Source organism: Mytilus galloprovincialis, chromosome 9 (assembly GCF_965363235.1).
Source record: "Mytilus galloprovincialis chromosome 9, xbMytGall1.hap1.1, whole genome shotgun sequence".
NCBI lineage: Eukaryota > Metazoa > Mollusca > Bivalvia > Mytilida > Mytilidae > Mytilus > Mytilus galloprovincialis.
In genome coordinates, this window is record NC_134846.1 from 11,415,973 (window position 1) to 11,434,085 (window position 18,113).

General features: G+C 32.1%; 1 protein-coding gene across 9 annotated transcripts in view; it reads right to left on the reverse strand.

Moving 5' to 3' along the window:
• Positions 1 to 18,113, reverse strand: part of LOC143044397 (cholesterol transporter ABCA5-like) — a 294,548-nt gene that overhangs the window by 221,659 nt on the left and 54,776 nt on the right. For 7 of the 9 annotated variants that reach the window (XM_076216391.1, XM_076216396.1, XM_076216388.1 and 4 more), the window contains 2 exons: positions 17,712 to 17,831; positions 16,719 to 16,963 (listed from right to left, as the gene is read on the reverse strand). In XM_076216391.1, the coding sequence (XP_076072506.1) occupies positions 16,719 to 16,963; positions 17,712 to 17,831 (365 nt within the window). Of the gene's footprint in view, positions 1 to 9,386; positions 12,680 to 14,917; positions 14,974 to 16,718; positions 16,964 to 17,711; positions 17,832 to 18,113 lie in introns of those variants that run through there. The other 2 variants (XM_076216395.1, XM_076216393.1) reach the window with 1 other exon arrangement.

The window sequence follows — 18,113 nt, forward strand, 5'->3', positions numbered from 1 at the left end:
ATATATAATTTAGGGGTGGGGATCTCAACGGTTTTCAAGTTCTCAAACAGGTAGGGGTAGGCAGAGGATTTAGGAGGGGTAGGGTGACCCCAGGGACTCCCCCTATATTTCCTTTAATTAGTTATATTGGCCCATATATGAATATATATTGTTTTGGTGTGGGATCTCGACCGTTTCGAAGTTCTCAAACAGGAGGGTTGGGGTGACCACAGGGACTTCCCTTATATTTCATTTGATTTGTTATATTGTCCCATACATGAGTATATATGGTTTAAGGGTGAGGATCTTGACCATTTTCAAGTTCTCAAACAGGAGGGTGTACAGTGACCCAAGTGACTCCCCTATCTTTCATTTGAATTGTTATATTGTCCCGTACATGAATATATATGGTTAAGTGGTGGGGATCTCAACGGGTTTCAAATTCTCAAACAGGTGGGGGTGGGGTGACCCAAAGGACTCCCCCTATTTTTCATCTGATTTGTTATATTGTCCCATACATGAATATATATGGTTTAGGGGTGGGGATCTCAACAATTTTTAAATTCTAAAACAGGAGGGTTTGGGTGACCCCAGCGACTCTCCTATATCATTTTTGCCTATATTTCATTGATTTTTCATATTGTCACAAACATGAATATATATGGTTAAGGGGTGTGGATCTCGACCGTTTCCAAGTTCTCAAACAGGAGGGGTGGGGTAACTCCAGAGACTCCCCCTATATTTCATTTTATTTATTATATTGTCCTTACTTGAATATTTGCAGGGGCGGATTCAGTCGGAGGGGGGCGGGCGTGCACCCCCTTAAATTTGCAAAGCATGGGTTGTTCTCAGCTTAATAAAGAATATTCCGATAATTTTACCTCAAATTTTTTTTAAGCCTCGCTCTGCTTGGAGAAAATTTAAGTTTGCGGCCCTCCTAACCTAAAATCCTGGATCTGCCCCTCATATGGTTTAGGGGTTGGGAGCTAGACCATTTCCAAGTTATTAAACAGGAGGGGGTAAAGTGGCCCAAAGGATGCCACCTATATATCTTATGATTTACTTACATTCAGGTATATATAATATAGTTGCATTATTTGTGAAAATAAAGAAAGAAACTTTCAGCTACTTTAATTGACCCTTCAAAATTGAGATAAAAAAATAACCCTTTGAAATTGCAGTAATATGTTTACACTTTAAAAGCATCTCACATGCATTATCATCATTCATCACTGATTAAGAAAATTTAGACTGTGACCATGAACATGTATATATTTGTTTAGGGGCCAGCTGAAGGACGCCTCCGGGTGCGGGAATTTCTCGCTACATTGAAGACCTGTTGGTGACCTTCTGCTGTTGTTTTTTTCTATGGTCGGGTTGTTGTCTCTTTGGCACATTCCCCATTTTCATTCTCAATTTTATTAGATATACTATTCCCAGCTGTAACGTTGTATTGGATTTTTAAATTAAAATTTGTCAAAAAGAATTTTGAGTTTCTGTATAAAATATTTTTCTGCTTTTTCTTTCTTTAACATATATCTTTTGGTTTACAATTCTAGTGTTTATATTCATTTACCATGCATAGATGTATTTTTTCACCTGTTTGGATTTATTTGGTAATTGATCGCCAAACCCGGAATTACCCTTATCCGCTTCCGGAATCGGAACCGATATTGTTAAATTTTGTCTTCACGGCCGCCATTGTTATGTGTTTACAATGTTGTTTTTGTCAATCAGATACGATTTTACTCGAATTTATACATTATTTGTCGGCGATTTTCTGTATAAAGCTAGCGGTTGAACAAAATGAACATCGCTGTCATGAAAAATAATGATAAAAATAAGTTTTTAGCTCGTTCAATTGGAGACTTTTGAGAACATGGTGAAAAGGTTTGCAAAGTTAATTCTCATTTTCTTTCAAGTGGAAGGTGACTACGTCGGGCGTAGCTAGAAACCAACTATCCTAGTCGAAATTCCGCTTGTAAAAGTGGAAGGTTGCGGACCTCGGCCCACCGCTAATTTGCACACCTGCCTCCAAATTGAAAAGATATGAAAATTTCTTTTTCTAATTTGAAATTGCCGCCAACAGCATGAACAGTTGAACTTATTATATAATAGACTACTGACGTAGTTGTACTACGTATTGATGACAAACAATATTCCTACGACTTTTGCCATTTGGGAAATCTTAACTACTTGTCTTAAGAGATTTTCGGTGATTAAATATTTCAAACAATTGTTCTTTGACATCTTAGCTAAAAGCACAAGTCATAATGAACTACCCAAGGATTCTTAATAAGCACTACTTCCTATGTGTAACTTCAAAACTTTTGGATAAATCGACAATCATTTATGGTTTTTCTGGTCATATTTTTTGTAATCTAGAATAAAAAGTATTAAAAAAGTGTTCAATTAGTTATATATAACATAGTAGCAAGCTAGATAATAACAATGGCAAGTATTTCAGCATTTATTGGGTAGAACACAAATCTAGGGTGCTCGCATAATGCAGCTTAACTGCATAAAAATATTTTGTGATATTTAATATCTCCTCAAAATATGTATGGTTTGTGAAACAACTGTATTTTACAAAATGCAACTTGAACCATTTATTTTGAACAAGTTGATTCAATATTGTGTACTTGCTGATTTTTTCATTTTTGTAAAATAAAAGTCTAGAACAGAAAATTGATCTACTGTGATAGCTGTCTCTTAAACATAATTATAGCCCATAATCGTTTTCTCATGCTGAAATGACACTTAGTATTTATGAAAAACAATGGGCACTTATAAAGGCACCTTCAACCATTTACCTTTTAGGTGAAAGAAAGTGGTAATAAACTCATCATAGATACCAGGATTGAAATTCTATGTTTACACCATACACACGGTTCATCTACAAAAGACTCATCAGTGACACTCAAATCACAAAATGTTAAAAAGGCAAAATAAAATACAAAGTTGAAGAGCATTGAGGACCAAACATTCCTAAAAGTTTTGCCAAATGAAGCTAATGTAATAACAACAGTTATAGATAAGCAGCATTAAAAATTAACGAATTTTTTTTACAGATTTTATATTTATCTCAAATACATACATATGTAAAAAAATCAAGAATAACTATAACAATAATAAATACAAGTACAAGATATGGCTACAGACGAATAGATATAACTGTTGACCAAACACAGAGATCATCACCATTACATACAATACATGCTTGCTAGATTTCTAAATCAAAGCCTTAAAGGCTGTAAAAGCAATTGCTGCCATGTTAATGTTTGGGGATTTTTATTTTTCATTCACATATATACAAGAATTAAACCTGACATGAGTGTTGTCTAGTTAAAAGTAAGAAGGTTTTAACTTTATATAAATAAAAGACTTTAGCAGAAAGTCATTTTTAATATGTTTTATATTTCACAAGGAGACAACACGTTTACCAGGCTAAAGTTGGGGTCAAATATACATGTGCTGAAACATATAACTCAAAAAGAAATCATCATGGATTATCCCCTGGTAGTGTTTGTAACTTCCTTGGCAATAATTTCCTTTATTGATTTAATTTTAACAATTTTCATTATTAATTTATATTTAACCATTAACACAAATGATTAAGTTAAAACATTTCAACTTTCCAGACGCAAATGTTAAAAAACGGGAAAGAAATAAAATATCTTACAAGACATAAACATGTAAAGAATAAATGTATATTTCAGCTTAATAAAAATATTTTCATAATGTTACTTTGTCATCATTTTTAAAACTAAGTTCCAAACATTATTGCTCAGTTGATATGTGTCCTTCTGATGCGGTACGAGCACAGGCACTTGTTTCTATCCATAGGAAGGTCGATTATCCATATAAATAGTTTTATATGGATAGTCGACCTTCCTATGGATAGAAACAAGTGCATGTGGGTACGAGATAACTACAATTCTCATGCAATCCCGAAAAGGGGGGTCATCACAGACAAACATGACATTAAATCGTTATCTCTGAACTAGTATATATATTGTATAGGGGCCAGCTGAAGGACGCCTCCGGGTGTGGGAATTTTTCGCTGCATTGAAGACCTGTTGGTGACCTTAATTCTGCTGTTGTATGTTTTTCTATGGTCGGGTTGTTGTCTCTTTGACAAATTCCCCATTTCCATTCTCAATTTTATTATACGAACAAGAACAAACAGCTCTACGTTGCTTTGATATTTATCAATTTTCAGGAAACATTGCGAAAAATGATCTTCAATATTTCGAAAACATGTGAAATAAAATTGCTAACACAGTGGACCTTCGAGTGTCAACAAACGTAGTAGACTTGTTCACTGAAAAGACGAGGATAATGGTTTCATCTGACATTTGTTATGCAAACCCAGTTTTGATCATGATATTTAAAAAGACGTACTTTTTTTCAATCTATGTATTAATAAACTAGAAAATTCCAAATTGTAAATATCTCTTCATCTGGACCGACTTGGCATCTACTACGTTTGGACGGGTCCATTTCATTAGTAAGGTGATCGATAAATATTACTGAGTTTTGACTGAAAAGGAAAACGAACTTATTGTTATGTGTTTTCAACAAGGGTTTCGTTCCGCTAAATTATTTGCGCAAATAAAGTTTGTCTAATTTTAGATTACAGGTAATAATTTGACATTAACCTGTGTAGTGATTTTGATTTTACGATAAATGTATGAATGAACGATAATTTTATGAATGAACAAGAGCACCTGACCTCTTAAAGAAACACAAATTAAACATAAAAAACCGTATTTATTAGGAGATAATTCAGTTAAATTTTCAATACTAAATCAACAACTGAAATGAATCCATATTTTGTTGAAACATCGTACGAACGGCGGAAAACGGAATCGCATTTATTAAAATGTACTTTTTTTCACTCGGACTTCTATGTTATTTGATAGTCAAACGGTTGACCCTTTAAATACAAAAATACATCTACAAGAACATATTCTGAAACTTCTTAAATCCACTAACTTTTTTTTAAAGTTTCAAGCTATGTATTGCATTAGAAAACATACATAGGTGTTAAAGAATGACTGACCAGGAGCCTGTTTAACAAAATACTATGGCTTGATCTGGGCGGAGTCTCTGATCTGGGTCACAAAGATGGCCATACGCGACGGCATAAAAGCAATTGCTTTAAAAAATCATTTTCCATTCTTTTTGATATTCAGACTATAAATTCTATCATTATAATATTATTGATTCATTAAATCTTAATTAAACAAAAATATTCTTTATTCTTATCTTAAAATTTCTTTTTATCTTATTTGAGCCAAAACAAAAATTTTTTTTTTTGTCATAGTGTATATTCATTATTATTCATGAGATGTCAATTTTCTTTGATTTTTGTGGGTACAAATGAACCACAATGTCAATGTTCAAGGAAGTACTTATTTTACTTAGCCTAGTATGGACTATTGAGTCTTAAGTAAAACCACAAAATCACCCACAAAAATAAAATACAATTCTTCCTAAATCAATAATAATAATGTGTCCAAAGAACACTGATGCCCACTTGCACTATCATTTACTATGTTCTGTGGACCGTAAAACTGGGGTCACAAATCTAATGTGGCATTGAAATTAGAAAAATCATATCATAGGAAACATGTGTATAAAGTTTCAAGTTGATTGGACTTCAACTTATTCTAAAAGTACCTTGACCAAAAACTTTAACCTGAAGCAGGACAGACAGACAGACGAACGAACGAGCTGACACACAGACTAGAAAAACATAATGCCCATAAATTGGGCATAAAAAGGACATAAAACTAACAAGAATAAATCAATCTATATAATAATATAATAAGGTATCTTGGTTAAAATTAACTAGAGGCTCTAAAGAGCCTGTGTCGCTCACCTTGGTCTATGTGAATATTAAACAAAGGAAGCAGATGGATTCATGACAAAATTGTGTTTTGGTGATGGTGATGTGTGTGTACATCTCACTTTACTGAACATTCTTGCTGCTTACAATTATCTCTATCTATAATGAACTTGGCCCAGTAGTTTCAGTGGAATGTTTAGTAAAAATTTACAAATTTTATGAAAATTGTTAAAAATTGACTATAAAGGACAATAACTCCTTAGGGGGTCAACTGACCATTTCGGTCATGTTGACTTATTTGTAAATCTTACTTTGCTGAACATTATTGCTGTTTACAGTTTATCTCTATCTATAATAATATTAAGATAATAACCAAAAACAGTAAAATTTCCTTTAAATTACCAATTGAGGGACAGCAATCCAACAACTGGTTGTCAGATTCATCTGAAAATTTCAGGGCAGATAAATCTTGACCTGATAAACATTTTTACCGATTGTCAGGTTTGCTCTAAATGCTTTGGTTTTTGAGTTAAAAGCCAAAAACTGCATTTTACCCCTATGTTCTATTTTTAGCCATGGCAGCCATCTTGGTTTGTTGGCCGGGTCACCGGACACATTTTTTAAACTAGATACCCCAATGATGATTGTGGCCAAGTTTGGATTAATTTGGCCCAGTAGTTTTAGAGGAGAAGATTTTTGTAAAAGTTAACGATGGAAGCAGGACGACACGGACCACGACGGACGACGGACGCAAAATGATGGGAAAAGCTCACTTGGCCTTTCGGGCCAGGTGAGCAAAAAAGGGGTATGATTGCCAATGAGACAACCCTCCACAAGAGACCAACTTATTTCAGACAGATAAATAAATAATTAGCTAAAGGTCACTGTACGGCCTTCAAAAATGAGCAAAGCCAAAATCATAGTCAGCTATTAAAGGCCCAGAAATCTAAAAATGTAAAACAATTCAAATAAGAAAACGGACTAAGTAATCTATACCCCATATTTCCTTTTTTTTATAATACACAAGGAAATGTGGTGCATCTAAGTGGACTAGAATACTCACACATCCTGCCATAATCATACAACCCATCTGATCCACAATTAGTTTATCTAATGAAGATGGTGGGGAACAAAATCTCTGTTGAAATATTTGCATCACAGAATCTGATGTCTTTGGTGTGTCCTTCAGCGCCACAGCAATGTGTCCTAATGTTAGAATCGTGTTGGTAGATATCAGGTTTGATTCCCTATAGATTACAAAATGTTTTTTAAATTTCATTGTTAATAATTGTTTGTTTTTGTTTTTTTACAATAAAAAGAAGTAATTATTTGTCAGTATAAAGAAAGATCTTAAAGATGGTAAAGCTTGCAAAACATCATTCCAATATTATTCACTATTGTAAAGCTTGAACTTAAAATTGCTCTATTGTCATAAAAAAGCTTAAGAAAAGAAAACATTCTTAAAAAACATGCATATATGTTAAAAATATAAAAGAAAAAGTTTCTGGTATTTTAAAATGATAACATGTAAGAGGTGTGATTAATTATTAAGAAACTTAAAAGGGACACAAAATATACTGCTTAGATGGTTATGAATAAGATACCAGTAGTTTTTGTTATTTAATGTTAAATTAAAATGTATGTATGCTCAATTATAATAGTTTCTGTATGAACATTTTAGAATTGGGGAGGAAATTCGTGGATTGGCTGATTGATTGTTACCAGAGTCAATTGACAAATATTACATTAGGACTATAATAAATTACACAATAAATCAGTAAGAAATGATTGAAAAGGAATTTGAACAGGCAGATAGGCAGACAATTTTGGCTGCAACTAGACAGGATAAAGACTTGTTTAGAGAAGTCAGAAGTTCTGCCTTGCAACAGGCTACCAAAACTAGAGGCTCTAAAGAGCCTGTGTCACTCACCTTGGTCTATGTGAATATTAAACAAAGGAAGCAGATTGAAAATTGACTACAAAGGTCAATAACTCCTACAGGGGTCAATTGACCATTTCGTTCATGTTGACTTATTTGTAGATCTTACTTTGCTGAACATTATTGCTGTTTACAGTTTACCTATATCTATAATAATATTCAATATAAAACAGCAAAATTTCCTTAAAATTACCAATTCAGGGGCCGCAACCCAAAAACAGGTTGTCCAATTCATCTGAAAATTTCAGGGCAGATAGATCTTGACCTGATTAACAATTTTATTTCATGTCAGATTTTCTCTAAATTATTTGGTTTTTGAGTTATAAGCCAAAAACTGCATTTTACCCCCATGTTCTATTTTTAGCCGTGGCGGCCATCTTGGTTTGATGGCCAGGTCACCGGACACATTTTTTAAACAAGAAACCCCAAAGATGATTGTGGCCAAGTTTGGATCAATTTGGCACAGCAGTTTCAGAGAAGAAGATTTTAGTAAAAGATATATAAAATTTACGAAAAATGGTTAAAAATTGACTTTAAAGGGCAATAACTCCTAAAGAGGTCAACTGACCATTTTGGTCATGTTGACTTATTTGTAAATCTGACCTTGCTGAACATTATTGCTGTTTACAGTTTACCTATATCTATAATAATATTCAATATAATAACCAAAAACAGCAAAATTTCCTTAAAATTACCAATTCAGGGGCCGCAACCCAAAAACAGGTTGTCCAATTCATCTGAAAATTTCAGGGCAGATAGATCTTCACCTGTTTAACAATTTTACCCAATGTCAGATTTGCTCTAAATGCTTTGGTTTTTGAGTTATAAGCCAAAAACTGCATTTTACCCCTATGTTCTATTTATAGCCATGGCGGTCATCTTGGTTAGTTGGCGGGGTCACCGGACACAATTTTTAAACTAGATACCCCAATGATGATTGTGGCCAAGTTTCAAATAATTTGGCCCAGCAGTTTCAGAGGAGAAGATTTTTCTAAAAGATTACTAAGATTTACGAAAAATGGTTAAAAATTGACTATAAAGGGCAATAACTCCTAAAGTGGTCAACTGATCATTTTGGTCATGTTGACTTATTTGTAGATCTTACTTTGCTGAACATTATTGCTTTTTACAGTTTATCTCTATCTGAAATAATATTCAAGATAATAACCAAAAACAGCAAAATTTCCTTAAAATTACCAATTCAGGGGCAGCAACCTAACAACGGAATGTCAGATTCATCTGAAAATTTCAGGGCAGATAGATCTTAACCTGATTAACAATATTACCCCATGTCAGATTTGCCCTAAATGCTTTGGTTTTTGAGTTATAAACCAAAAACTGCATTTTACCCCTATGTTCTATTTATAGCCATGGCGGCCATCTTGGTTAGTTGGCGGGGTCACCGGACACAATTTTTAAACTAGATACCCCAATGATGATTGTGGCCAAGTTTGGTTAAATTTGGCCCAGTAGTTTCAGAGGAGAAGATTTTTGTAAAAGTTAACGCAGGACGACGACGGACGACGACGGACGACGACGACGGACGACGACGGACGCCGGACGCCAAGTGATGAGAAAAGCTCACTTGGCCCTTCGGGCCAGGTGAGCTAAAAACAAGATCATCAAATGAATATGAAGAATGGACCAAATCTTACTGCTATGATTTCAAACTAGTTGATCAAGATATAAAAATAAGGGATGAGGTATAATAGCTAATGAGAAATCTATTCACAGGAGTCCTAATGATGTTTATGTATGCAACAATGAGTCACAGCATGACCTTCAACAATGTGTAACCTATACTGTAAAATCAGGTTTAAAATACTCAACATGAAACAATTTAAAAAAGAAAACCAACCTTAGAAGGTTCATTTCTCAAACTTTTTACTCTTTACTTAGTGATGCCTCTCAACTTTCCAAAACTAAGCATAAAATATTTCACACAGTAACCATAATATTTCTACAAAATTTACATCATAAATATGACTATGATCCAGTGTTTTAAAATTCTTGTTATTTCTAATACATTGAATAATACTTTAATATTTGTTTTCCCATGTGAATATTTTAGACACAAATTCCTTTTGATAAAAAATCTGAAGACAATATGAAATATCAGAGACCTCATTTTCCCATTGTAAAATTCATAAAAAAATAATTTGCTGTACAGAATTATTCTTTTTCAAATGTTTGAATGTTGAAAAACAAACAAACAGACATTTCTTAATTTTTCGTTACTCTGATTTAAAATACATTATCTAATGAAAAGGGACTAGAAAATGGAACTGTAATTTAGAATTTCAACAGCAAAATTTGTTTAGACACGGATTAAAGAATGGTTCTGGTCCTTTAATTTTTTGTTTGTTTTTTTGGTAAGAAAGGTTTTGATTAAGTAATAAAAATTGACAGTGTTCTTTGACAATTAAAGTTCACATTGATATAGTTTGTTCAGTTAATTGTCAAACATACATATACCTAAAGGTAAGGGTGGAAATGAGACAGATGAACATGATGATCATTTCAATGAGAAAACTACTAGCACCATACACAAGAAACACATACAAAAGGACAGCACACATGGAAGTTGAATTCATACCAAGTACAAAGGAATAGACCATCGCTATTCTGAAATCTGAGCCACTTGACCTGAGAATTTTTTCCTCTTGTTCTATGAAGGCATATAGCAATCATCTTTTCATTTTAGTGTCCTATATTTTTTATAATATTGTCAAAATTTTACAATACCTGTATCCAGTAATGACAGACAAATGGCGATATGGTGTATTCAAAATCAAATATTTTAAACCCCCCAACTCTAAACTTCACCTAACAAAGTAGTTTGAAAAGCCCTGGCATAGGAAAAAAAAGTTAACATCTAGAGACAAGTCATGTTATGTGTTGACCCTAGAAACCAGGATCGGGAGGCAGGAACAATGACTCGGTATTTAAAATTAACATAATTTGAATTAAGACCTGTAATTTTGGCATCAATGACATAATTTTAACATGTGTTTCCAAATTAAATGAAACACTACATTTACCAAACAACAACGTCTTTCAACAATAACCCATCAGAACTTGGTAGAAAAACTGTGGCGATTTGTAAAAAATAAACAGTGTGGTTCTTACTAATTTCTTGTCAGTGACCTACAGGTATAAGGTAGATAACTGTGGAAAAACCTAGTAAATGTACAGAATAACCATATATTGTCTCAAAATATAAATTTTATTTGTACAAGGCTTAGAAACAGGTAGAAAACAAGGCTTTGCAGAGCCTTTCTACCATTTTGAGCCGGCTACAAATAAAATCAATTATTCAGGACAAAATATTGTTATTCTTTATAAACTGCAACTCCTATCACTGTTTTAATTGAAATATTTACAGGAAAAAACATCATTTTTAATTTGGAGCAAACAACTTAAAATTTCTGCAAACCTACATGTTTTATTGCATATTGTCAACGTCATAAACAAGGTATTATACAGTCAGTGACTGTATATCACAAATGAATATACGGTCAATGCAATTTGACTGCGCAAATAGCATAGTGGCAGTATATAAATAAATAGTGTGAGATCCTTGCTTAACAGTTGAGTCAGGCAGATTAAAATGATATGTTAAAGTTAACATGAAATATGAACAACAAATTGTGGGATTTCACCAATTCGTAATAAATGCCAAGAAATATTTTAGCCTCTATATTAAAAATAACTTTAAAATGTTTTTAAAAATCTATAATAATTTAAGTTAAAAGTCTTGACATATTGACCATTATAATTTTAAAACATCTTTGATCATCTTTTGATTAACAATGGGATCAATGTATTAATATGCTTACACTATTCCTAAATGAAAACCTGCTAAAAACTTCATAATATATACATACATTTATAAAGACAAATTCCATGTTTAGTAATAGTAAACCCTTAAAATTATGCTCATTAGAAAAATAAATTTTTGGTTTTCACAAAATTTGGTAATCAGTAATTGGTAATCAGTAATTGGTAATCATTAATTGGTAACCAGTAATTGTTAATCAGTAATTGGTAATCATTAATTGGTAACCAGTAATTGGTAATCAGTAATTGGTAATCAGTATTAAAATGCTAAGTAAAAATTGAAATTTCTAAAAATTGTAACTTTAATGTTACTTTATTGGATACAACATGTGGATGAACAGACGAACAAAGAGACAAAAACATCATATTATACAATCACTCTTTTCTCATTCAACAAATATTATCACAATAAGTTCTTGCAGACGATTTCATTGAGTGTGTTGCCAAAAGTAATATCTTTGGTTAGCTTTCTTATTAGCTGAACCATGAAGTCATTATTAGATCCGGTAAACTACACTCTTTTTTGAAGTAGTATAGTCCAACAGACAGTGGAAAGGGATTAATATAAGTTGCAAAATTTGTTTCCCAATCCACTATAAAATAAATATGTTTAAACTAACAGACATATAGAGTGGTTTTCTGTCGGACTTGTTCTTAAAACGGGGTAGTTTACCTAACCTAACAATGACTTTACGGTTCAGATAACAAGCAAGCTAACCAAAGATATTACCTTTGGCTACACACTCAATGAAAAGGCTGTAAAATAGAGAGATATACATGCTCCTCTAGTCATTGCCAAAGAAGTACCATCTGAAACAATTTAACATACTTGTATCATGGAATATTACAATATTTATTTGAGCACTGAATTGTATCTTTTAATTTTAATCATCACACAGAGCAAACAAATGGCAACAGTTAAATGCCATAACAAAGTGTAAACACTAAAGCACCACAGTCTATCGTCAAATAACAAGGGAGGATGCTCTTGTCTTATCTATATTATCATCATCGTCATGGTCACCAGCATGCTCGTCCAACTGCCTTTTAGCAAATTCAATAAACACCTGAAAAAAGATAAAAAAATCTATAAGTCTAAATACCAAAAATAATATTAATTTATGTTTTTAAGGAATGACTGTAATATTTGTCTGTTTATTTAAAAACAAAACACTTAAATATGTGGTGCACACTTTTGATAAACCTCATTCTGCTCTGGGATTATAAACTCTAAGACAGGGATGTCACATAATATACCCTCTCTAAGAAATGAATTGCACATATATAACCAATAGCCCTGCCTTAATGTTTTTTCTAGTACCAGGTATTTGTTAAAAATTCACCATGAATATATTTTTCGCGTACATGAGGGATTTAGACATTTTCTGTGAAAATGGTTTTATCGTGTGTGAAAAAAATTGTAATAACACTTTATGACATCAATTAAGTATTTGATGTATAAATCACATGATTTTAAATTAAAAACTTATTATTGATTAATGAATGTGACACGTTCCTTTTCCCTCGGCAGTTTAACTAATATTTCATGAAAAATAATTTCTGATGTCAAAAGTATTCAGCTAAACAACAAATTAATGTAAATAAAAGTTTTTAAAACCTTATAGATTACTTACGCACAGGTAAATGTGCTCTTTCTGTTAGCTCTCTAATGTAAATGAAAATTAATGTCCCTCATAAGGGAGACAACTAAAATAGGGATCGCTAATTACAGGGTCAATTACGGGAATTGGCAAATAGCCTATTGGGGTGAAAAACATATTTCCCCCGCAGTTTCCTGAATATATACTGAGATGTCTGTGTTGTTATCCAATTACAATTTGTAATCCATAATATAACTTTACAGTACTTGGAAAAATTGATTGGCTCTGCTTATACATAGAATTCTGATGTCTTAATAGTGGTCTTTTCCTCCCTTCTTTATAATCAAAGAGCAGATTGCTCTTAGGGATACGATTGCCATTGTTTTCATTGACAAATGTATACATGTAGCTGGATAATATTATTTTCAAAAGTAAAGTGTAACAGTATGAACAATGTACTTATTGTGTTTTATTTTTGTACTATCAATTCCAAGTTTACTTTCCACAGCAGACACTGAGACTGAGAGTGAGAGAAAGTATTTTACTTCGCATCTTATCACCTATAATTTTTTCCTACGTTAATTCTAGGAGGAACCCCATTCCTAACTCTTTAAATATTTAATTTTCTTTGGGTCAGTGGTCATGACTCCTTTCCGTACACACTCCTCGGTTTAAATTGCAATCGTTTTTAATATAATACGACGTTTATTGACAGAAAGAGTTAATTTTTCTCAACGTGTTGTATCGTATTTAGATTCAGAATTGATAAAAGTTACTTCAGGAAGGGAGACAACTCGAAACGATAATATGGAAAATCCATTTCGCCTGAAGGGGTATTGTAGTTACACCTTTACGATGTGAACTACATTTATTTTAATTTAAATGATGCATATGATTTAAAATTATGCAACAGCAATAATCCTCAATAGCAGACATACATCCCATGAGTTTTAAATTAATCAATTGAGTGGGGAATCCAGAGCAACCATTCAATCTAATACCCCTTGAAGTCAAGAAAACTATATGCATGCGCATAATTACCTAAACAAACCCTGAAGCAAGAACGTATATTAAATGTAAATTTAACGACCTAGATGGTTTTCTATTTCTTTATGAAAGTACAATATCAAAGATCATTTTCATAACGGTGACATATAAGAAAAACTCCACTTCAGTTCTTATATGACAGAAATAGATTTATCGGAATTCAAAGAACTCTCGCAATTTTATCAAAACTCGGGAGATCTCTCTGACGTGTTTCTAAATTTATAAAAACACTAAATATAAATACTGCTTACTTCTGATTTTCCGTGTTGTTAAAAACACGCATACAAGTTAAGGGAAATATCAAACATGAAGATTATGAAGAGACCATTATAGGAAAGTTGTTTAAGTTCAATCCCTTTGTTTGTTTTTACTTTTTAAAGCAAGACAATCATAAGAATCTGAGATGTTCCTTAATGTTTAGAATAAAATGGTGGACGTGCGGGCATGGCTCTGAGCATATAATATAAGCAATTGTATCCCAAAAACAAATACATTTCCTAGAACAATTGAATGACTTTGTCTAAAACAGACATATAAAATTTTCAGGTCCAAATTTCTATCCTCCCTCCTTCATCGTCTTTTATAAATTTCTAAGACAAACTGAAGAGCACAGTATGAAACATGTAAACTTATACATAAGATATATATGGCTTTTACCTGTTCCAAAGTGGACTGACTAAAACTGTACTCTTCCATTCCATGATGACGTTTACCTAAAATATAAATGGTCATTGATAAAAAGAAAACAGCCTAATCGTCTTTAAATTATCAAATAGTTTATATGTTAAGTGGTGCATATCTATTGTTTTCACTAAGTCATTATGAAATATCAAATTGATAGAAGATAAACACAGAAAATCTTCAATGTTCACATATTTTTTCAATACTCTCCCAGTGTCCTTTACACATTACTGCTATTTTTTGCCTGATTTCTAAAACATTTCCATATAATTTGACATCATAACAGGAAATGTCTGATGCCAAAATGAAAGATCACTAATTTAATCTAATAGTTATAATAATCACAATAAAAGTATTTTATATGAAATAATAATCTTTATTTCATATCTAGTAATAAACATAATAAAGTTGTATATATATAAAATACATAAGAGAATAATTCATGTCATATTTCGTATCGTATGCCGTATCAGCCAGAGAGCCTTTAGGCCAAAGGGATGATATTGGTCGAGGGTGATAGGGCATGTGATACGGATTTTGCCATGTATTACTCTGTTTATCATATATTTTAATAGAATCAGATTCATGGGATATTCATTTTTTTTTAAATTGTCCGAAATTATAAGCAAGAAAAGAACGTTATGATTGTGCTGTATTTTCCCAGCTGTCTTTTTTTCCATAGACTTCCTTATTTGCTTACTATCCACATCATAATATCCCCAATAACCTTATTACATTTTCAATATACGTTTAAGACAAAGACAATGTATTAAAATGCATCCACCAACGATACTGTCCTAGTATTTCAACAAAAATTTATATTAAAAAAATAAATATTGTTGGATGTAGAAATGTTGAAAGTTTTATTGTTTATTCGGTGATGATATTATTCACGATCTGGGTTCATTTCAATTTCTGAAGAGGTGAACACCAAAAAAATATTTCTTGAAAGTTTGCCATCATGTTCTCTAATCAAATTAAAATCGTAAAAATTTCCATTTGTGTTTAACCCATCAGGTAATGAAAACAAACTTCACAAAAATTAAGACCAAATAAACAATAAAACTTCAGATATTTCCATCTTATTGTGTCTTTTTTTTTTAATAGATAAAAATCGCTTGTAAAGTTACTGGGTACTAATATTTTGGAAAATATTGATTTTATTTGAAATTTTTGTAAGTTTTAACTCATTTTTTCCCTTTCATGCTAGGAAATTTTGCAACTGGACGGCATAGTTCAAGTGTTGACGTCACACAAAGTATGCAATACAGGTTTTGCCATGCGATACGGGGTATGCGATACAGGGTATGTGATACAGACTGATAAAAAAAACCTTTATTAGGTATACAAAATTACTGTATTTTGTACTAAGTATATGATAAAACAGAAATCATGCCCTAACAGCCATCTGTGATGATATTGATACCAGTCAACATTGCTAAGGCTTCGTCAAATCCTTAATCTGTATGAAAAACATCGATCATATTGCTTAATTCAATTTCACATTGTATGAACCCATTGAGTACCTATTGGGATGAAATTAATGTCTCCACTTGAAAAAGCCAGTTGATGTGTGATTATTTAAGAAGAGTCCTAAATCATTTTTACATAATATTAATAAATATCAAAAAGTATATTGTGGTAGGATAAAAATATATCCTAATAATTATTCTTTAAAAGACTAAAAGACAACATATGTAGAAAAATCAAAGGTAGAAGTTAATAAGATTATTATATAAACTGACTCCGAACTCGAAACAAATTCTTGTATGTTTACCTTCTTCAAGTGAGGCAAAGACATTAGCTAATGAGGGAACATCCTCCTTTGGTACTTTGAACTGGGCATAAGTTCCAAATTTCTCTAATGTTACAGCATTTGGAAATAGAGACACAACATAGTTTTGTAATTCCTCTAATCTGTGAGCTTGTTCTTCATCGGTGATGTCCTCTATTTTAAGTTTGACTTCTAATAAATATCCACTACTATATTTGTTCTTTAAATGCTGAGTTGCACCAATACATCTGGAAACACATTAAAAAATTTATTTTCTATAACAACATATTTTCAAAATACTAATGAAATATGAATAAGCAGCTGTGATAAGAGAGTACAGTTCATCCAACCGCAAAGCAGTGAATATAAACAGATTAAATACATGCTATTTTTTTTTTTTTAATTTTCCACAAACTATGGGAAAAATGTCATGAGATAATGTGAAAGCATACCAGAGTTTAAAATTTTGCTTTATTATTCATGATTAAAGTCCAATAACTCTACATAGTCTACATACAATAGATATAAGAAGATGTGGATTGAGTCAGGGCTTCAAAAAAATATTTGAGCCAGCCGGACATTTTATATCTCGCGATTTTAATCCCTTAAGATTAAACACAAAAGGCAATTATGGTAATCAGATGGCCATTCCAATGATTGACATTAGATTAAAAAAAAAACGATTTTAAACTTTACTTTGATATGATAACTCACAAGAAATAATGAATCCAATTAAGGAGTTTAGAAGGAGTTGTGTATACAAAATAGGTATCCCGGATAAAACAATGGCAAAGTTCAAAATTTGATAATGCAAACCCTAAAAATATAATTCATAACATTGGAACATAATGAAAATGAAAATTGACACTTTGACAGATGTTATTATATCCAATAGTTAATGCTGTCAGTTTTTAACAACCTTGACTAGCTATACAACCCCACACACAGTAGACTTCTTTATCCAATGAATGTAGGTGACCTAGATTAAATACCTACTCAAGCTTTCCATTGACCATGATAGCAACTCTTGTACATAAGGCGTCTGCTTCTTCCATATAATGTGTCGTTAAAATAGCACCACGTTCTGTTCCACTAAAACTGGAACTAATAGTGTCCCTAGAAATAAAAGTGATCAAAAATCAAATTCCCAAGCAATGCTAAGGTGGCTCGGGCCTATTCGAAGTTTCTATCAGAAGTGCCGTATTTTTTGTTATTTTATTCTTTACAGAAAGTGAATCAAATTGGTTGAAAAAAAAAAAATAGGGGGTCACCTACCGTTTATGTTCAAAATTTTACTTTTAAACAGGTATGTAAAAGGGACCATTTTTCGATGAAATGATAGGGAAAATAGAGGTGTTGACATATTTTTTATCGGAATATCAAAATAACTGTAATATG